Here is a 23,113-nt window from a genome sequence, read left to right on the forward strand (position 1 = left end):
GATACATAGTACTTGAGCGTAAGTCACAACAAACTCTATGCATACTTTCTTTTGCATAGTCCCGTCACTAGACAATGAAAGTTTTAGCAAGCAACGATTAAAAGAAGTGTTTGCGAGCCTTGATGACGAGATAGTCGTAGGTGTTAATGAGTTACTCTGTATAGGAGGAAGCACCCATGCCTCGGGCCAGCTGATCTCGCCATTGTCCTCTTCTTCCTCCCCTTCTTTATCCATGTTGCCTCTTCTTCCTACCCACCTCACCGCCCTCCTTCCCTTCTTCCTTCCTTCAACACCTCGATGACCCGCCTACTAGCAGTGGCCGAACCACTTGCTCCCACCAGCGGTGGTCAGCGTCGCTTCCTTCCACCTTATCGTCCCTCCCTGCCATCGCGTCAGCCTTTGACGGTCCACAAATGTCATGTCCTCCCCTCTAATCATCCTTCTCTGATGTCGGTGACCGACACCCGCATCCATCCCCATCACGTCCACGCCCTCAACATGCGTCGCCGCGGCTAGTCACCAATTTCGCCGCTGTTCTACCCCGGCCTTCTCATGGTTGATCGTCTCGTCAACGGCGGCTCAGTCCTAATGCTTTGCCCCACCTCCATCTTCGCGCTGTTAGTACACCCTCTCCTCGCCGCTGTCACTTCCTAACCGGGCCAGGCTTAGGTGCATGTGGGCGTGCGCATTTGCTCACTATTCCGCGCATTACACTAGGAAAAAGGATTTGCCGTAAAGAAGGCCCACCATGATTTTTCTTCGTTATATCATCCTTCTCTGTTTTTTTTATTTTTGATTGATGAGGGGTATCATCCTTCTTCTCTCGTGAGTATACCTGGCCATACCTCGGGCCGGGCCGGGCTTCGGGCCGGGCCTAGCCAAGCCCGACGCAAAAAACCCAGGCCTGAGCCCGGCCCGGCCGTCGGGCCTGTTTTTTGGGCCCGAGCCCAGCCCGAACACGTAAAAGCCCGTCCGGCTTCGGGCCGTCCCGGCCCGTCCTTCAGAAAAACGCGAAAACGATGGGCCCGGGCTCGGCCCGGCCCGGTCTTCGGGCTCAAAATCTAGGCCCGAGCCCGGCCCGGGAGCGGTGTCGGGCTGGGCCGGGTCAGGCTTTTTCGGGCCGGGCCGTTCGGGCCGGGCTGCCCATGGCCAGGACTACTGGTGAGACAGGCTCGGATTTGTTATGAATTCATAGGCGGCCCAGTACGTATCCGCGCCGTTTCCGTGGTCCTCAATCAACGTCTCCTTGTAGGCTTTCGTGCCGGTTCCGTGGCCCTCAATCTACCAAACCAAACGTGCGCATATAAGGGCCCGGTCGCACCACACTACTGGCTGCGCCCGCTCTGTCCCGCCGTCTCCGTCTCCGGCCACCGAAGCCCTTCCTTCTCGCCGGAAAAAAGAGCGCGAGAGAGAGCGACAGTTCGTGCCAAGGATCCATGGTGACTGCGGGCCTGCTGCGGAGGGAGAGGGAGCAGTTCGGCTCTTCCCCCTTCACTGGACAGACGATGATCGAAAGCAAGATCCAGGCCCTGGAAGACGACATTGGCGCCACCAAGGTACACATGGCTTGTTAACAATGTCAAAACTCGATGGCGCGTGAACGTAATTGGAGCAAAATTGCCAATTCGATGGAGTTATTACTCATGTGGTATTACATACAGTTGCAGTTGATTAATTCGTGTGTATCAGGAATCTGCTGCTAATTAACAAATGCCAAAACGCACCGTATATAACATGTGCAGGTTAGCAACAGGAGATCGTGCCGGTGGCTCAACGACCGCCTGCTGCTGGAGCTGGTCCCCCGTCTTGGCGCCGACGAGATCAAAGGCCTCTTCGCTCCGCCACCGTGGGGTAATCGATCAGTCAGTCAAACAAATATAAATTCTGGTCCATAGCGGACCTCACAGCTCAGTTGTAGTACTATGTATGTTCTAATCGATCATGCGCATCCACATGTTATGTAGGTGAGGAGCTGCCCCTGTCTGCATTCTGCATGACAAGTTCTGCTGCTGCATGGGATGTCTTTAGGACCATCGACATGGATGTTCAGGTATGCCACCGTATACTAGTAGAATACAGTACATACACCAGGCCCAAATGCATGCGTGTAGAGATAAATTATACTAAGAGGTGTGTCTTATCTTCATGGGTCATTTACAGTTGACAAATTTTAATGGTGTTAGGCAAACTTGTTGCAATTTCACATGAGACAATCATGCGCGGATCGGAAGAACAGTCGTTTGGACGAAGACGAGGAGATTGCGCTGAACGCTTGGCACCGTATTGATCGCCAGACAAGAGAAGTTATCAAGAGGAACTTCCTGCCTGACCTGCTTCGGATGTACGAAGTATGTGTACCGTCTTGTGTCTCCTATGTTTTCTGTTTTCCCAACCAAATATATAGTACGTACAGTGCATTTTCAGCTCTGTGTGCGAACATGCTTAGGAAGATAGTACAACACATGTAGCTAGTGTCCTTTGAAAACTCTGAAATCTTTCAGCAATGTTACCCAAAGTAACTGCATTAGTTACCCAATTGGAGTAAATTATACTCCCTCCGTCCCAAAATAAGTGACTCAATTTATACTAACTTTGTAACCTTACAAAGTTAATATAAAGTTGAGTCACTTATTTTGGGGACGGAGGGAGTAGTAGTTATCCAACTGGAAGCCATGTGCATATTTCGGTGTCAGTGTTGATTCCATGGTTGTTTAGTGTAGGGTTTTTTTTTCAGGGAGGTTGTTTAGTATACTAGTTAACATTAAAGTGTCTCGGATTCAATTTTGCAGGAACGAGTGAGGGCCTTCATCCAAGACACGAGGGGCGACAAGGACTTGCTTGCGCTGGATGTCCAGGACCCGTTCCAGAGGCTGCTCCTACACGGCGTGTGCGAGGTAACTAAAAACATCTGACGAAAGCCGTGTAAAATTTAAGACTTGACCTGTCCATCATGAAGGATACTTTGCTTGATCGCCACTTCATAATGTGCATAGTACGCAGCCTCCTGCGCGGCAGTGTACTACGTAGCGTCGAACGATTTTGAAGGTTAGCCTACCTGTATCAATCAATCAAAAATAAGAACTTCATTCGTATGCCTGCAGTTCTACAATGTGGCATCTGAGACGAGGAGCAGCACCGTGAGAGAGTACGGCGGGGACAGGCTGTGGAAGACGACGACGATCAGGAAGAGATCGGGCACGGGCGCTCCACCCAGGATCACCTTGGTTGACTTGCTGACAAGGAAGAAGAATGGGTGCCACTGAATATTTCACTTTGTGCCACTAGTAGCACCTTCCCTCATAGATCAGGCACGGGCGCTCCATCCAGGAAAGTGTTTGTGCTTGATTTGTACTAGTATGCCAGCTAGCAATCTACACTACTAGCACTCCTTAATTTGCAGTGCTACTTAATCACTGGAGTAGTAAGCTTATTTGATGATAAATATATGACACTACTAGCTGTACTATGATTGTCGGTCTTTGTCGTTTCATACATGGATCGATCTCGGCTGCAGTACTACGCACACTAATACGATGCCCGTGCGTTGCCACGGGCCTTTTAAATTTTTTTCTGATTGCATATATAAGCATAATGCATTTCTAATTTCACATGTATAGGAAAAATTACAGCAACAATCGAAAAATGTACTTGATGCAATGTATTTTCATTATTCCACTTCACTTGCATCTCCTAAAATATCAGGAATATTGTCTTCAGCTTCCTTCACACAGTACTTGAGCAATTATGGTAAAAGAAATCTTTGTTGACTTGTAACCATCCTGCATGAGTACTTCATACAGTTAGCATGAAGACTTCACATGAAAATGTAAGAACGTGCAAACATAGAGTACTCAACTTGTAAATTGGATGAACCAATTTTTTACCATTCCATGAGAGCATATTAAAATCAAAAACAAAATAACTCAACACATTACTAGAATAAATAATATATTTATTATCTCGATTATAATGATGATAAATAATTGTATGTATCTTGAATATAAAAATAGAATAGACAAATATGAACAGCCTCCCACAAAAGGGAAAAGCCACTCCTCGCCTCTCACCACACAAGCACATCACACATCCCTTATCCCCACCGCATAAGGCACATCTTCAGCAACTCACATGGCGTAGTCTTCACCTTCTCTCCCTGCCACTGCGCCTCTTGTCCCGCCACAACACGTCCCCCGGCTCCTCTCCCCACCAGCCATCGCTTCCTTTCCCCGTCTATGGGTCGATCTGTAGCGTAAATCAGCGACAATTGCTGGCCTAAATTCTATTGTCTGCACGCAGTGGCTGGTGGACCACGCCCGACCGAGGAAAGCAGCAACGGGGCCATAGGTAACAGGCATCGACAACGTCGGTGGAACCAGAAACAATGCCATCAAACATGAGCGGCGACCTTGACCAAGCTCCATGTAGGTTAGTTCTTCCCCTTTCTTGTCATGTTTTGTCTCTGTTCTCAAATGAATTATTCATGTATTCAACAAACATAAAGAAAAATAATAATCTCACGTGTATCTATGAAATAAAAATTGTGCAGCAAACTTGCAGTGAAGTTCGCTGATAGTGAATTTAATTGCTTATATGATGAATGCATAAAGAATTTCTAAGAGATAGTAACAACTGACATGAAGTAAATCCGGTAGTCCATTGTTGATTAGAAATGTATGCTAATATGGCTCACAGATGCAATAGAACAAAGGAAGGGTTGCACTTGAAGATCAAATAGGACAACTCTGAGCAGTCTATGGTCACAAATTGTTTAGGCCCTAGATCTCAAGCATCAACTCTAACAGGAAGGGAATAAAGTGAACCAACTTCACAAGAAACAAAAATATTGGATTTCTATTTATATGATATGGGAGTCATAGACAATTGACATGTGATGATATTGCATGCTTGTGATGTGGTAGATAAATGCATCTCCTCGTTATCTTTCTATTCCCCTCCCTATCTCACAATCGTTTCTTCTTTGTGTGTTTCTCATGGGGCCAAGCATAATCATTGATATGAATAGTCATTAAAATATCAAATCACTACAACCAACAATCCATCATCACTGGAGCCCTCTACTTTAAAACCGGATGACTCCCACCTCACCTTTGCCATGGCGCCCACTCTCCTTCACACCCCGTGTTCGTGTCGATCCACCGCCGCCATCAAGAGGGAGGAGGCATGCACCCCCGGAGCCAAGAAATGTAATCTGATGTCTCCTGATCTATTACCACATTGTAACATAGAGTTGAAATGTCATGCATTACCATGAAACAAAAATATGATGTCCATAAACAACGTATTTACCCTTCTAACCTAAACAAAAAAAATTATGACTTGATGAAAAAAATATGAATAGCTCATTCATGCAATTTGCTACAAAGTCATCTCTAATGAAACGCTATTTGCCATATTTTCTAAAGTAGGAAAATTATTTCGCCCAGACAACCGTAACTCAACAGACTACGAGTTAACGATTTCCTCAACACTGAAAAATACAAATTAATATAGTGTTCTTTTAAATAGTGTCATGATTCAAAAATATAAATTAATATAGTATTCTTTTAAATAGTGTCATGATTCTTCATATGTGTAACAGTATATTTGGTACATAATATAGTACTCTTTAAAATCTTTGATGTATCAATAATGAACCATATTGAGTCTCCGACAACTCCCTGAACTTCTTCCGTTCCAAGTCATGCCGCTCCTTCCAGCGCATCGTTAGTAAGGGTACACGTGCACGCACATCTCAATCAACGTGTGTATTTCCAAAAAATCAACATATGTGAATTTAAGTGGAATGCACACAAGTACAAAATTGAGCCTGTGTGTTACCAAAATATAACAATGCACTTAACATGTGTCAAAAAACATATAGTTGCAATCAAATTCTGAAAACTCCATTTCGAAAATAACATGGGTTACTTCTCTGTTCTCAAAGAATTATATAAAAAATCTTCAAACCTTCCACATTTTCGAGAAAACGCAAGAGAACTCATTTGTACCTTCCACATTCTGTCTCGGTATTTGTTTCATTCAAATACTGCTCTAATAAACTACACTTTAGCCTAAGATTAATGGCGTAAGAAACATAAATAGAAGATCATTACATGAATGACGTATGCATAGCATATTCCTAGCACGGCAACCAAGTGATATGGCTCTCGACTTGGTATGCATTAGCATCACAACTTTATGTGCTTACTCAATCCACATCACACCCGGATGTGCATATGCTTCAAGCAAGCTCTGGTTCAAGCTAACCAACCATGTTGTCTCTTGTTTCTATCAATTGCAGTCCTCCCGTCGTGCTTAGCAGGCCCTGAAGTCCTCTTTTCCACACAAACAGTTAAGAGTTCATTGATTAGTGTCATAACAAAAATGATGCAAACGGATGAAACTATCAAGGCAACAAAGCTTCTAGACGAAACAGAATAGCCATTCAACCTCTGACAAATCAACAATATAATGACGATTAGTGCTATATGATTTATTAAATTATGGGTAAAGCTCAGCAACGACATGTTTTGAAATCAATAATCATGTAAGATTGATCTTCTCACCAAATTAGATGAAAAGTAGCGACCCGTCTTATTTTCAAGAGGCAACAAGCTCGGCTTCAAAAATGAATTAAGAATGGAATAAGCAAACAAAGGTCACGTCATCGACCAGACTCAAAATGGTAGTCACTTCCCTTTTGTTAATGCAACCAACATAAATTTGAATTAGTCATAACCTGAAGGTGGGCGATAGTTACCAAGTGATAAACACACAAATACCAAGAGGCCTAGCAGCCACCCGCGGAAGAGAAATCACTTATTCTACACATGTTTGGTATATCCTACGTCTGGGCATACCTCAGGCTGGGCTAGGTTTCGAGTTGGCCTTGCCAAAGGTCGAGCTTCATCCATCAGGCCCAGACCCGTAGTATCATATGTCGATCATGAAGGAAATATGCCCTAGAGGCAATAATAAAGTTATTATTTATTTCCTTATATCATGATAAATGTTTATTATTCATGCTAGAATTGTATTAACCGGAAACATAATACATGTGTGAATACATAGACAAACAGAGTGTCACTAGTATGCCTCTACTTAACTAGCTCGTTGATCAAAGATGGTTATGTTTCCTAGCCATAGACATGAGTTGTCATTTGATTAACGGGATCACATCATTAGGAGAATGATGTGATTGACTTGACCCATTCCGTTAGCTTAGCACTCGATCGTTTAGTATGTTGCTATTGCTTTCTTCATGACTTATACATGTTTCTATGACTATGAGATTATGCAACTCCCGTTTACCGGAGGAACACTTTGTGTGCTACCAAACGTCACAACGTAACTGGGTGATTATAAAGGTGCTCTACAGGTGTCTCCAAAGGTACTTGTTGGGTTGGCGTATTTTGAGATTAGGATTTGTCACTCTGATTGTCGGAGAGGTATCTCTAGGCCCACTCAGTAATGCACATCACTATAAGCCTTGCAAGCATTGTAACTAATGAGTTAGTTGCGGGATGATGTATTACGGAACGAGTAAAGAGACTTTCCGGTAACGAGATTGAACTAGGTATTGAGATACCGACGATCGAATCTCGGGCAAGTAACATACCGATGACAAAGGGAACAACGTATGTTGTTATGCGGTCTGACCGATAAAGATCTTCGTAGAATATGTGGGAGCCAATATGAGCATCCAGGTTCCGCTATTGGTTATTGACCGGAGAGGTGTCTCGGTCATGTCTACATAGTTCTCGAACCCGTAGGGTCCGCACGCTTAACGTTACGATGACAGTTATATTATGAGTTTATATGTTTTGATGTACCGAAGGTTGTTCGGAGTCCCGGATGTGATCACGAACATGACGAGGAGTCTCGAAATGGTCGAGACATAAAGATTGATATATTGGAAGCCTATGTTTGGACATCGGAAGTGTTCCGGGTGAAATCGGGATTTTTCCGGAGTACCGGGAGGTTACCGGAACCCCCCGGTAACTTAATGGGCCTTATTGGGCCTAGGTGGAAGAGAGGAGAGGAGGCTAGGGCAGGGCCGCGCCCCCCTTCCCCCCAGTCCGAATAGGACAAGGAGAGGGGGGCGGCGCCCCCCCTTCCTTCCTCCCCTCCACCTCTTCCCCCTTCCACTCCTAGTCCAACATGGAAAGGGGGGAGTCCTACTCCCGGTAGGAGTAGGACTCCTCCTGGCGCGCCTCTACCTCCCTTGGCTGCCGGCCTCCCCCTTGCTCCTTTATATACGGGGGCAGGGGGCACCTCTCTACACACAATTGATCTATGATCTTTTAGCCGTGTGCGGTGCCCCCTCCACCATATTACACCTCGATAATATCGTTGCGGAGCTTAGGCGAAGCCCTGCGTCGGTAGAACATCATCATCGTCACCACGCCGTCGTGCTGACGAAACTCTCCCTCAACACTCGGCTGGATCGGAGTTCGAGGGACGTCATCGAGCTGAACTTGTGCTGAACTCGGAGGTGCCGTGCGTTCGGTACTTGATCGGTCGGATCGTGAAGACATACGACTACATCAACCGCGTTGTGTTAACGCTTCCGCTTTCGGTCTACAAGGGTATGTAGACAACACTCTCCCCTCTCGTTGCTATGCATCACCATGATCTTGCGTGTGCGTAGATTTTTTTTGAAATTACTACGTTCCCCAACAGATCATTGCAACCAGACAGGCCAAAGATGCAATCTTGTAGAACCACATATCTAGTTGGCAGTGTATTTAGAATGTTACTGTGAATACTTCGTATGTAAAACTAATTAGAGACAGACGAAGGAATAGGTCATACGTACCATGTGCAAGATTTATCTCACGCCGGCAGAGACGTTGATGGTATCGAGTTATTATCAATTGTTAGTAAGGGGACAACTGAGGCACCCCTACATGAGAATCCACTATCCTATGCCTTATCTTGCAGAATACGGAAATAAACAAAGTGGATCAACCTTCAGAATATTGGTACCAAGCATGGTGAGTCAATTTGCCTCTTCTCTAGAATATATCCTTTTGGAAACAAAGAATTAGGCAATACAAACAATAGAGCATTATTACCATGCAACGGAAAGATAGCTAATTTTCTAATATTAGATGATGATTGCTCCTCTTGCACATTCCATATTTATGGTGCATGCAGTTAAGAGCGCAAGGAAGAAAGGGTGCTTACATAATGGTGCCATATTTTTGAGATGCACCATTTTGAATACCTTGTAGTAAACTCTAGCTGATCATAAAACTGAAGAGAGCACTATTAGTGCATTCAAAGTAAACACAAAGGAAAATAGTAACAGATTAACTACCATTCTAATAGAATGCCCGTGCGTTGCCACGGGCTTTTTATTTATTTATATAGGTATAGATTTTTTCTGATTGCACCTATATCCATATCAAATTTCCTATGTATAGAAAAGATAGCCTGCAACAATCGAAAATAATTGAAATCGACTTCACTTTCAATGTAACTCAGCGATGTATACAGAGAGAAATGATTCAAATGATTATATGTTACAAATTAAGATCCATTTGATGAGAACTAAAAAAAAGATCCATTTGATGCGCTTAAAATTTCAGTTATATTTAGCTTCATTTGCACGGCACTTCAGCAAGTATAATTAAAAAAATCTTTCTAAAATGAAAACATCCTGCACAAGCAATATATATAATTAGCAGCAATATTTCACTTGGAAAATAAAATTGCTCATGCGTTACAACAGGGCATACATTAGTTTGGTTGTTCGACTTTAATCAAGTTAGCGTATACCTATTGATTTCTCATGCACATCTGAGTTTACTCTTTTTTATTAAATAAACCACTTAACATTTCTTTCTTCACCAACTATCTCTGCAATCCCGGTCCATGTTCACCACCTCATCTAGGAGGAAGCTCATTGCATGACAATTTGTACCATAAATCATGTTTACTACCCAAGCAACTACATACCATGTTTCAAATAAAGAGAATGATCAAATGGGGAGGTGAACAAGATCTCTAGCTCCTACTAAGAACTCGAAGTTTTATTGTTCGGGAAGAGGCCTTCGACAATGAATATTTTGCCTAGAAACATGACATATATTCTGAAAAAGGTTAATATTGATGGAGAAGGCATAGAACAAGAGTTACTCATATATAAAGGAAATGCTTTCCAAGTTTTCAACCACTTAAGATGGAACAAAACATCTGAGCTCACTTGTTAACTAACAGAAAATCAAATGATTATTTGTTGCAACTGACTTTTCTCCTTACTACAAAAATATAATGTGTTCCATAATCAAGAAGCTCTCTCCGGCTAGCAGTAGTTGCAATATCTGCGAAATAGTGAATCGAACAGATGAGAAGCTGTGAAAAAATTAGTATGCATTAAGTAGGCTCTTGGTGTAACGCAGTAGTATTTGTTTCCTTGGTAGGCTCTGCAGGATTGAGTTGTTGTCTAATTAGTAGACTACTGTGCACATTTTTTATTGACCTGCATGTGCCCAGTCCATTCTTCTTTGTTGGGCTCATTCTTTTAAGAATTGGCACTATGGCTTGTAGTCTATTTTCAAAGGAAAAAATGGTTCTCAACCCAAGTGGTTTCAATTTCGAACCAATCTATGGTTGGTAGCCAAGGTCATGCTTACTAAAACAAATCTCTGAAAAACATGGAAGCTTGCATAAATGTATTTTGAATCTCTGTTCAAACCTAAACAATTTGCAGAAATTTTCAGAACGTTTAGCCATGAACACATAATTAGTTCCTCTCTAGTTGAAAGAGAGGCACATATAAACCCATCGACACATGGACAGTGGCTCCTTGCATTAACAAACCATTTGATTCTTCTGAATGGAAGACCTATCAAAAGCAGCTGAAATCTTGAAATACTCGGACATATCTGCATATGCCTTTATTTAGTAAAGGAAAACAGATGTAAGGTTATCTCAGGTGTTCTGTTCATACAGATGTGTCGGGTTAGAGTTAAATTGGCCAACATCTACAATTACAATTTTTTAATGATGCCTTTACTTCAGCAAAGCATAACAGTGGAAACTTTGGCTTTGTTAAAATACCAGCTAAATCTTGACTTAATTTTCAGAGAACTTAACGAACAGTTAATTCTTTTAGTAAACGGACATTTCTGAATCAAGATATTAGGTTTAGAATGCAGCTAAAACATTTTAATCCAAACATAAGGACTCCATTGCACACAAAAAACGTAATATTTTAGACACGGTCAAATATAAACACAACACGTAATCTCAATAGCAGCTGAACCAAGTTTCACCCCAAACATCCGGATCAATCATGAATATAAAACTTCAACCTAAACCTAGCAAACCATGAGAACAAAATCAGGCCCTTGTCAATGCAATCCGAACCTCCGGCGAACCAAAGGAGTAAGAATGTAGTGATTCACATAGCATCCCACCAGCCCAGCGCACAAAATTATGAACATATTTTGGCACCATACCGAGTCCTGATTTTTGGCACTTAACTGCAATCAAGACCAACTAAGAAAATCAGCATCCTAAATGATTTTTAGTAAAAATGGAGTAGCATTTCACCACAACAGTGTAGACATTTGAGGACCCTCGCCCCCACCCAAGATCAAAATCTAATGGCAAATTCTTCAGTAAATCTGACAAATAAAACCCAGCCCAACTCCTAATAAATTCCCCGCACATGCACAGATCTTAAACCCCAAATCCGCACAAACTTGACCGAGATTGCTTGGGGTGCGTAGGGATTCAGTAAGAGAGGGGGTGGGGGAGCTCATGGATGAAACTGGAGAAATTTATGTGCTTGAAGATGCAAACTCCAGCGAGCACCAGACCACGAAGGTCGTGTCCAACGCGTCACTCCACCAGACCGCTGCTTCCGTCGATGGGCTGTCCACCATCTCGTACGTCTTGAGCACAAACAGCGCTGGCCCGCCGCCTCCTCCAGCTCCAATGCGCCACCACGACGCCTTCGACCTGCAGCAATAAGGGAAAGTACAATAGTCTAGATAGTATCTATCTATAGCGGCTCTCCATATCATCTCTAGATATCGATATAGACAACTTGTACAATGGGCTGCCTTTCTAGCTGTCTATAACATTCGAAATTAGAAGAACTTCACAAAGTAGATGCTGGAGCCTCATCATCTTTCGCCCTCGTTGCTAACCTCATCCCTATCTAAGATCACTTACAGTGAGGACTGTTCCACTGCCACCATAGACGCACAGCCGCAGATGCATATCCCCTCCCATGCATCCGCCAGATGAAATATTTGGCAAGTTAATGCAACCATTAGAGAATGAAATCAATTAGAAATAAGAAGTACAGAACATTGCAATCTATTCACTCGGTACGTGAGCGTAACTGAAGACTGATAAATTGGAAGGCAAGGAATCCGTTTGCCTTTCGTCATCCATGATTATCTGATCACAGTTACGAGGAAACGAAAAATCTGTACCATGTCACATACCACATGGAAATCTTTCAACCATCAGTACAGGAAGACCCTGATACAGAGCCACCGAGATTCAAAATAGTTCTGTTAGTTCCGCTGTACGCCGTAACCACCTGCAGCATACACGGGTGTTCTATACTCGATGTACTCGACTACTGGTGAACACCAACACCACAGAAACTCTTTGGTGCGGATTCCAACTGACGAATGACCGGCTCATCTGGACACAGAGGCAAAACGTTGTGTCCCAATATACATAGTTATATATTGTGGGCTCAGTTGTCCAACTCATTTATGTTGAAATGTCTAATGTAACATTATTTTTTAGCATGATAATTATAAAACGGCATTGCATTACATATAAACTACCAATGAGATGTACCAGAACAATTGTCGCGAACCATAACAGAGAACTGTTACTACATACTCATATTCCGCGAGCATAATTTTCTTTATCTCTTCATACATCATCCCACATTCCCACTACAAACACACCAGAATTGATCCGAGCAAGGGTAAACCATTGAGCATTGTAGCAGGCCAACAACATGGTTTAAACTATCTCGATAATAGTATTCATAGGTAGACAGAGGTTTGCAAATATACTCACAAACTTCGATGGAACTACCTTCAGGATTCCAACAATTATAGTTGATGTATTTTTTTTTGCGGGGAGTTGCTCTCAAAATTGTTCTGTATGAAGCGCTAGTTCAAATCTGAGCAACAGCTAATTACAAATTAAAGACTTGCTCTATTAACTCACTTGACAAAGTTGGGTAGTTTATTTACACAAAAGCTCTGTTTACTGCATAATTATCACGCAGGTTGAAGTGGGTTATTTGCCTGTGATTTAATAATAAGCATATAAAAGCATCATGTGATCTTATCAGTTTTGAGAAGCAAACCTTGGCACCGTGGCACCGCCAACTCTTCATCTAACATTGTATAAACTCTCCCCATGTATGACGAGTAAAATAGAACGAGTTGAAAGCTGAGAAATCGCCTGCAGTAGCATAATAAGAACAGATGTGTCAGTAATTAAAGCGCCTCCGTGGTAATGGGATGAACAAGGCAGAGGCTGAGCCGTTCGTGCCGCTGCGCCCTGCCACTACTTTGGATGATATAGTAGCAGCGGGCAGTGAGTCCATCGCCACTCTCAGACCAGCTACGCCATGCTCTTGCACCGTCGCCGTCACGTCGATCGTAAGCACCCGGTGTCGACCGTTTGAAGAGAGAGGACCAGAGATGGCACAACCTAGCTCACTTGATCTATCACGCTGCTGCAGCCGCTGCCCGAGCACCCTTGCATCTCGTCCTCCACGGCAGCCAACATAACCCCCCTTGATATTCTTGGGTTTACTCTTCGTTTTGCTGCTCGTGACGGTACACATGTGCCTGCTTGTCTTATTCCTCTTCGTGGTCTTCCAGAATCCTGATCCAGCAGAGCATAGCAATCATCTTCTTCTTCTTTGGCTATCGTCCCTTGAACAACAGCCAGCACGATCTTCTTCGATCATCATCAAGAACACACCACGTTGCCTTCCTACCAAGAAGAAAAATATGTACGAGAACTTTGCAGCAAGAAAAATATGAACGAGAACTTTGCAGCAAGAACACACCACGTTGCCTTCCTTCTCTGCATCCTTCATCATCTCCTTCTTCCGAGAAGACAAGCACCCATCCTGGAGATCTCCGCCGCAGAGGAATTTGCGCAGTCACCGCGCGTCACCCGCTGCCTGATGTACGTCCTCCTCGCTGAAAAGCCGGTCGACGCAGAAGCAGAGGGAGCATTAAGGCCTGAGGCCGAAGTAGGCCGTGAAGCCCGTCGCGGTGTTGGAGAGGACCGGCGGCGGCGGCGCACGAAACCCTAGTGCGTACGAGGGTGTCAGGGAGAGGAGCGGCTCACGCTCGAAGAAGAGGTCGGTTCGGTGGAGCAGTAGGGGCGGTGGCAGAGCGGGATATGGGGCGGCGGCGGCGGGGTGGGAGATGGGGCGGCAGCGGCGGGGCGGGAGATGGGCCGGCGGCGGTGGAGCGGGGGAGGAGGGAAAGAGAGAGAGGCCCCAGCGGGAGGGGTGGATCGAGAGGAGCGTGCGTCGAGGGGATCGAGCGTAGGTTTTCTTAGTGCGGGGGAGGACGAAAAAAAACCAGCGAAAAAAACCCATACGAAAATGATGGGGACGAAAATAAATCCGGAACGGAGACTACCAACTAAAACATTAGGAGTAGAGACTAGCTGCTACACGACCGCGCTGCTGGCAACAGTCTTTACATCAGTGATTACAGTAATAAGTAAATGGTCTGCGTTCACATGGCGTACTGCCATCGTGTACTGCCTGCTGCTGTTTACTGTTTTCGAGGTCAGTGTACGAATCCCGAATAAAAAGATCAGTGTACGCGTATGAGGCCCGCGTATCCTCCAAGGCCCTTTTGAGAGGCTAGACCAACTGGGCTGTTCGCACCTCGTTAGGGTTTTTTATATAATTTTCTGCCTTCTATAAAAATATGATATATCATTGGCATACTTTAAGAAAAAAAGAGGCTGGACCAACTGGGCTCTCGAGTGTAAACGTACATGACAAAGGCCGATGTAAAGAAGATTTTTTTAAAAAAAAAGTAAAGAAGAAAGGATAGGCGAGAAAGGCCGAGAGTTGGGTGACTCGAAATTTTGTTGGTACAGAGCCAGGAGGAAGCAAAAGGCAACAACCTCTCGTAGGTGTTAGTGTCAAAAATGGCAGAGCATGTGGAACCAAGAGCGAGGAATTGGCTGTTTGATTTGAACGTGAATCTTGATCACAGTACGTTCACAACAATGGTGGTGACTCTTTGGTCTATATCGTATGCAAGGGGACGGGCAATAACACAAAGTTATACTTCAGTCACCACAACAGACCTCATCTTTTGTGAGCACATACATCAATGAACCGGGTCAGCTCGCAAAGCCAGAGACGATGCAAGCCCCTGTTATCACAACGCTGGTTACCTCCGCCGGAGGGGGCAATGAAGATGAACGTGGATGGGGCCAGGGCATTAGCTCGTAATCGGCACGGTGGTGCAGTGGCGGCTATCTGCCGAGACCACACGGGGGTGTACTTAGGATCTTCGGCTGTGGTGGTTCGAGGTATCACTGATCCGACAATACTGGAAACTTCTGCATGCAGGGAAGCGCTGGCACTAGCGGAGGATCTGAATGCTCAAAGGCTGAAGGTGGCATCGGATTGTCTAGGAGTGGTGAACGATATAAATTTTGGGACAGGAGGTCCTCACTCAGCAGTAATACATGAAAAATAATAGATCGTAGCAATAGCTTTACTTCATGTTCTTTTGTTCATGAGCGTAGGAATCACAATTGCGAAGCTCATAATTTCGCGAAATTTGACTGCAACTTAGGCTTAGGTAGACATATCTGGTTGGGCTCTCTACATGATCCATCATGTGTACCTATGAACATTCTTATTGATGAATAATGTGGCGAGAATTTCTAAAAAAAAAAACCTCTCATTGGTCTGCTTTGAAAAAAAAACATCTCGTTGGTCGGGGCCTGGCATCCGGTGCTTTTGCTTGCACCGTTGAAAAGAGAAGGCAGCGACCGATGATCACGTTCAACAAAAAACTGACCCGATCGATGACGTACCTACACGCGGGGTGGTTGCGCATGCATGCAGTGGCGGAGCTTAGTGGGGACAATACCGGGCCTTGGCCACCCCTTGCTGGAGAATTTTTTTACACAGTTTGATTATATTTCTACTAATCGCTCTACGAATCCTCCGGCATGTCTGATCACCCTAGCCTTTTCTATGGCATACACTCGTTTTGGCCCCTCCTTACATTTGGTTCACGCTCCGCCACTGCATGCATGCACCGTTGTCCAGTTGTACTCGCATTATGGCAGTAGATATGATATGCAGGTGAGGCGATGGCCGGCGTACGCACCGCGAGTCAAACTCCATCCACTCCCTGCGCAAGCAAAGCAAAGATGGATGGAGCTCCATCGGCGTCATCCTCGTTGGCTTGGCGTGGAATCCGTTGGTCGCGGCAAATGTCAAAGCATGCAGATGCAGCGAGAGAGAAAGTCAGAAAACGCAAACGAACAAAGGTCCCCGCTCCGCTCCCGCTCGGGACGGGACGGGACCCAACGGCGCCAGTGGCTACGCACGCAGCATGCAGGTTGGTAGGGACGAGGCCATACATGCATGCATGTGTAATCAATGAGTAGGTAGGTTGAATGCGGTCACTGGCTGGGCCTGACGCGCACGCTGGAGTAGTAACACTACGGTCGAAAGCGACGGCTGGCGTCGGTCGAGGGCTGTGTGTCCGTGTGTTACTCGACTCGACTCGACTCCACTCCACTCGACATGACTGCATCCACGCCATGCCATGCCATACACCAACAGTCCACGCCATGCCATGCCATGCCCGCCGCGCGGCGCTGCCATAAATGTATGTATCCATATCGTGCCGCGCACCCCCCTCGCTATAGCAGTATGCGCCTCCTTCCCCCGCCGCTTAACGGCGCTCCGACCCCGTAAACGGCGTTTCATTTTGTGTTATAGGAATCTGCTTGTTTATTTTTTCGAAGGCGGGTGAATTTTACATTACCACGAAATGAATACACAATCGGCATCTACACACCCAGATCCTATTCCGCGCCTTAGGCGCCAGTTACAGTGTATATCACTAACCGGGCGGCCGATGCAGGCAGACCGGCCCATTGGAGGACCTGTAGTTGTTTTCTTCTGGAGATTTTCTTTCTTTCTTTTTTCTTTTTCATTCTTGTTCGTTTTCCTTTTTTGTACGCGTAAAGTTTTTTCAAATTCAAAAACTTCCTTCAAATTCGTGATTCAAATTCACTAACCTTTTTCTCAGACATCGTGATTTTTTTAAAATTGAACTTTTTTCAAATGCATGAATACATTCACATTCACAAACATTTTCCAAATTTACAATTTTTTTCAAAATCAATGTACTTTATCCAAATATATTTTATATTACCACGAAATGAATACACAATCGGCATCTACATACTAAGGTCCTATTCCACACCTTAAGCACTAGTTACCGTGTACTACCTTCGTTCTGGTTTATTGGTCCCCTTTGTAATTTCTGTCAAATTTTGATCAAATATTTAACTAATAAAATGTTAATGCATGTTAACAAAAATATATCGTTGGATTCGTATTTGAACATACTCCCTCCGTTCCTAAATACTTGTCTTTCTAGGCATTTCAACAAGTGACTACATACGGAGTAAAATGAGTGAATCTACACTCTAAAATATGTCTACATACATCCGTATGTGATAGTCATTTGAAATGCCTAGAAAGACAAGTATTTAGGAACGGAGGGAGTAGTTTTTAATAAAATATTTTTTGGTGACATGCATGAACATTTTGTTAGTTAAATTTACGGACTTATGGTCAAAATTTTGCACAAAATACAACGGAACACCGACCCATTTAGGACCTGTTGTGCGTTTTTTTTCTGGCATTTTTCTTCTTTCCTTTTCCTTTTTGTTTTCTTTTTTAATACATGTTAACTTTCTTCAAATTCAAAAACTTTCTTCAAATTCATTAACCTTTTCTCAGACATCATGATTTTCTAAAATTTGTGAACTTTCAATCCCATGATTTTTCAAATGCATTAATACATTCAAATTCACAAACCTTTTCCAAATTTACGTTCTTTTAAGCTAGTGATTTTGTTTTCAAAATTGGTCTACTTTATGCAAATGTGTGATTTTTTTCCAAAATCCACAAACTATTTTAAATGCGTGAACTTGTTTCCAAATCAATGATTTGTTTTCCAATCTGCAAACCTTTTCAAAATTCATGAAAAAAAATCAAAATCGATGAACTTTTTCCAAATCCTCGTTTTTCTAAGTTGTATTTTTTTCCAAATTGCGAAGTTTGTTTGAATTCATGAACCTTTTCGAAATTGCGAATTTTTTTAAATCCATGAACTTTATTTCCTTTTTTGCCATTTTTGGATTTTTTTGCGTTTTTCCCTAAAAGTGAATAGTTGACTGGTCAACCATGGACCTAACAAAATAGGTGTGCCCTCGGTGAGCGTTCGCTGGCGCGCCTGATGGGCCTGCCCATATTTGCTTGTGCGTGAGCGCGAGAACCCTTAACAGTCGCGGAAGGCGCCGATTAGGAGGTCTCATCTGAAGAAAATATGCCCTAGAGGCAATAATAAAGTTGTTATTTATATTTCCTTATATCATGATAAATGTTTATTATTCATGCTAGAATTGTATTAACCGGAAACTTAGTACATGTGTGGATACATAGACAAACAGAGTGTCCCTAGTATGCCTCTACTTGACTAGCTCGTTAATCAAAGATGGTTAAGTTTTCTAGCCATAGACACGTGTTGTCATTTGATGAACGGGATCACATCATTAGAGAATGATGTGATGGACAAGACCCATCCTTTAGCTTAGCATAATAATCGTTTAGTTTTTCTGCTATTGCTATCTTCATGACTTATACATATTCCTCAAACTATGAGATTATGCAACTCCCGAATACCGAGGAACACCTTGTGTGCTATCAAACGTCACAACGTAACTGGGTGATTATAAAGATGCTCTACAGGTGTCTCCGAAGGTGTTTGTTGAGTTGGCATAGATCGATATTAGGATTTGTCACTTCGTGTATCGGAGAGGTATCTCTGGTCCCTCTCGGTAATGCACATCACTATGAGCCTTGCAAGCAATGTGACTAATGAGTTAGTTACGGGATGATGCATTACGGAACGAGTAAAGAGACTTGCCGGTAACGAGATTGAACTAGGTATGATGATACCGACGACCGAATCTCGGGCAAGTAGCATACCGATGACAAAGGGAACAACATATGTTGTTATGCGGTTTGACCGATAAAGATCTCCATAGAATATGTAGGAGCCAATATGAGCATCCAGGTTCCGCTATTGGTTATTGACCGGAGATGTGTCTCAGTCATGTCTACATAGTTCTCGAACCCGTAGGGTCCGCACGCTTAACATTACGATGACGATTTGTATTATGAGTTATGTGATTTGATGACCGAAGTTTGTTCGGAATCCCGGATGAGATTACGGACATGACGAGGAGTCTCGAAATGTTTGTTAGGTAAAGATTAATATATTGGAAGGTTACATTCGGACACCGGAATGGTTCGGGTCGTTTCAGATGAGTTTCGGAGTACCGGGGGTTACCGGAACCCCCCGGGAAGTTAATGGGCCACACATGGGCCTTAGTGGAGGAGAGAGGGCCGGCCAGGGAGGCGGCGCGCGCCCCCGCTTGCCAATTTGAATTGGACAAGGGGTGGGGGCAGTGCCCCCCCTTTCCCTCTCCTACTCCTCCTCTATTTCCCTCTTTGCTATTCCGAAAAAGGAAAAAGGAGAGGGGAATCCTACTTGGACTAGGGAGTCCTAGTAGGACTCCCCACACCTGGCGCGCCCCCCCTTGGGCCGGCCACCTCTCCTCCCCCTTTATATACGTGGGAGGGGGGCACCCCAAAGGCACACCAAGTCTTCTCTTAGCCGTGTGCGGTGCCCCCTCCATAGTTACACACCTCGGTCATATCGTCGTAGTGCTTAGGCGAAGCCCTACGCCGGTAACATCATCATCACCGTCACCATACCGTCGTGCTGACGGAACTCTCCCTCGGCCTCAACTGGATTAAGAGCTCGAGAGACGTCTGAACATGTGCTGAACGCGGAGGTGCCGTACGTTCGGTGCTTGGATCGGTTGGATCGCGAAGACATTCGAGTACATCAACCGCGTTACTAAACGCTTCCGCTTTCGGTCTACAAGGGTACGTGGACACACTCTCCCTGCTCGTTGCTATGCATCTCCTAGATAGATCTTGTGTGATCGTAGGTAAATCTTTTGAAATACTGTGTTCCCCAACAGTGGCATCAGAGCCACGTCTATGCGTAGATGTTATATGCACAAGTAGAACACAATGAGTTGTGGGTGATAATAGTCATACTGCTTACCAGCAACGTCTTACTTTGATTCGGCGGTATTGTTGGATGAAGCGGCCCGGACCGACATTACATGACCGCGTTCATGAGACTGGTTCTACCGACGTGCTTCGCACACAGGTGGCTAGCGGGTGTCTGTTTCTCCAAATTTAGTTGAATCAAGTTTAACTACGCCCGGTCCTTGTTGAAGGTTAAAACAGCACACTTGACGAAAAATTGTTGTGGTTTTGATGCGTAGGTAAGAACGGTTCATGCTAGAAGCCCGTAGCAGCCACGTAAAACTTGCAACAACAAAGTAAAGGACGTCTAACTTGTTTTTGCAGCGCTTGTTGTGATGTGATATGGTCAAGACGTGATGATATATAAATTGTTGTATGAGATGATCATGTTTTGTAACAGTTATCGGCAACTGGCAGGAGCCATATGGTTGTCGCTTTATTGTATGAAATGCAATCGCCATGTAATTGCTTTACTTTATCACTAAGCGGTAGCGATAGTCGTAGAAGCAATAGTGGGCGAGACGACAATGATGCTACAATGGAGATCAAGGTGTCAAGCCGGTGATGATGGTGATCATGACGGTGCTTTGGAGATGGAGATCAAAGGCACAAGATGATGATGGCCATATCATATCACTTATTTGGATTGCATGTGCTGTTTATCCTTTATGCATCTTATTTTGCTTAGTACGGCGGTAGCATTATAAGATGATCCCTCACTAAATTTCAAGGTACAAGTGTTCTCCCTGAGTATGCACCGTCGCTACAGTTCGTCGTGCCGAGACACCACGTGATGATCGGGTGTGATAAGCTCTACGTTCACATACAACGGGTGCAAGCCAGTTTTGCACACGCATAATACTCGGGTTAAACTTGACTAGCCTAGTATATGCAGATATGGCTTCGGAACACTGAGACCGAAAGGTCGAACGTGAATCATATAGTAGATATGATCAACATAGTGATGTTCACCATTGAAAGCTACTCCATCCCACGTGATGGTCGGACATGGTTTAGTTGATATGGATCACGTGATCATTTAGATGACTAGAGGGATGTCTATCTAAGTAGGAGTTCTTAAGTAATATGATTAATTGAACTTTAATTTATCATGGACTTAGTGCCTGATAGTATTTTGCATGTCTATATTGTTGTAGATCAATGGCCCGTGCTGCCGTTCCCTTGAATTTTAATGCGTTCCTAGAGAAAGCTAAGTTGAAAGATGATGGTAGCAACTACAAGGACTGGGTCCATAACTTGAGGATTATCCTCATTGCTGCACAGAAGAATTACGTCCTGGAAGCACCGCTTGGTGCAAGACCCGCTGCAGGAGCATCTTCGGACGTTATGAACGTCTGGCAGAGCAAAGCTGATGACTACTCGATAGTTCAGTGTGTCATGCTTTACAGCTTAGCATCGGGACTTCAACGACGTTTTGAACGTCATGGAGCATATGAGATGTTCCAGGAGTTGAAGTTAATATTTTAAGCAAATGCCCGAATTGAGAGATATGAAGTCTCCAATAAGTTCTATAGCTGCAAGATGGAGGAGAATAGTTCTGTCAGTGAACATATATTCAGAATGTCTGGGTACCACAACCACTTGACTCAATTGGGAATTAATCTTCCTGATGATAGTGTCATTGACAGAGTTCTTCAATCACTGCCACCAAGCTACGAAAGCTTCGTGATGAACTATAATATGCAAGGGATGGATAAGACAATTCCGGAGCTCTTCGCGATGCTAAAGGCTGCGGAGGTAGAAATTAAGAAGGAGCATCAAGTGTTGATGGTTTACAAGACCACTAGTTTCAAGAAGAAGGGCAAAGGGAAGAAGGGGAAATTCAACAAGAACGGAAGCAAGTTGCTGCTCAAGTGAAGAAGCCCAAGTCTGGACCTAAGCCTGAGACTGAGTGCTTCTACTGCAAAGGGACTGGTCACTGGAAGCAGAATTGCTCCAAGTATTTGGCGGATAAGAAGGATGGCAAAGTGAAAGGTATATTTGATATACATGTTATTGATGTGTACCTTACTAATGCTCGTAGTAGCGCCTGGGTATTTGATACTGGTTCTGTTGCTCATATTTGCAACTCGAAACATGGGCAACGGATTAAACGAAGATTGGCTAAGGACGAGGTGACGATGCGCGTGGGAAATGGTTCCAAAGTCGATGTGATCGCGGTCAGCACGCTACCTCTACATCTACCGTCGGGATTAGTTTTAGACCTGAATAATTGTTACTTGGTGCCAGCGTTAAGCATGAACATTATATCTGGATCTTGTTTGATGCGAGACGATTATTCATTTAAATCAGAGAATAATGGTTGTTCTATTTATATGAGTAATATCTTTTATGGTCATGCACCCTTGATGAGTGGTCTATTTTTGTTGAATCTTGATAGTATATTGAAGCCAAAAGATGCAAGGTTAATAATGATGGTGCAACTTATTTGTGGCACTGTCGTTTAGGTCATATTGGTGTAAAGCGCATGAAGAAACTCCATGCAGATGGGCAAGATGACTAAGACTCCGTTCTCCGGAACAATGGAGCGAGCAACTGACTTGTTGGAAATAATACATACTGATGTATGCGGTCCGATGAGTGTTGAGGCTCGCGACGGGTACCGTTATTTTCTGACCTTCACAGATGATTTGAGCAGATATGGGTATATCTACTTGATGAAACATAAGT

General features: G+C 44.0%; 1 protein-coding gene and 1 long non-coding RNA gene across 2 annotated transcripts; one reads left to right on the plus strand and one right to left on the minus strand.

The window, feature by feature from the left end:
• Positions 1-1,302: 1,302 nt before the first annotated feature.
• LOC109779747 (uncharacterized) lies at positions 1,303-3,529 on the plus strand. The gene is made up of 6 exons (XM_020338371.4): positions 1,303-1,556; positions 1,743-1,851; positions 1,965-2,050; positions 2,184-2,348; positions 2,790-2,894; positions 3,102-3,529. The coding sequence occupies exons 1-6, from the start codon at positions 1,437-1,439 to the stop codon at positions 3,261-3,263; spliced, it is 747 nt and encodes a 248-aa protein (XP_020193960.1). The 5' UTR covers positions 1,303-1,436; the 3' UTR covers positions 3,264-3,529.
• A 7,835-nt stretch (positions 3,530-11,364) lies between these two features.
• Positions 11,365-14,563, minus strand: LOC120962807 (uncharacterized). Its single transcript, XR_005753781.2, has 2 exons — positions 14,072-14,563; positions 11,365-13,995 (listed from the first exon to the last, which is right to left on the minus strand). It is a non-coding gene; the product is annotated as an uncharacterized lncRNA (long non-coding RNA).
• Positions 14,564-23,113: the final 8,550 nt, after the last annotated feature.

The sequence above is a fragment of the Aegilops tauschii genome, chromosome 4, assembly GCF_002575655.3.
Source record: "Aegilops tauschii subsp. strangulata cultivar AL8/78 chromosome 4, Aet v6.0, whole genome shotgun sequence".
Taxonomy (NCBI): Eukaryota; Viridiplantae; Streptophyta; class Magnoliopsida; order Poales; family Poaceae; genus Aegilops; species Aegilops tauschii.

Bases quoted from the DNA above. Each gene is read 5' to 3' on its own strand.
- LOC109779747 (XM_020338371.4), top strand. From the start codon at position 1,437: ATGGTGACTGCGGGCCTGCTGCGGAGGGAGAGGGAGCAGTTCGGCTCT. The intron at 1,557-1,742 runs GTACACATGGCT...TAACATGTGCAG, and splicing joins ACGACATTGGCGCCACCAAG to GTTAGCAACAGGAGATCGTG. The intron at 2,895-3,101 runs GTAACTAAAAAC...GTATGCCTGCAG, and splicing joins TCCTACACGGCGTGTGCGAG to TTCTACAATGTGGCATCTGA.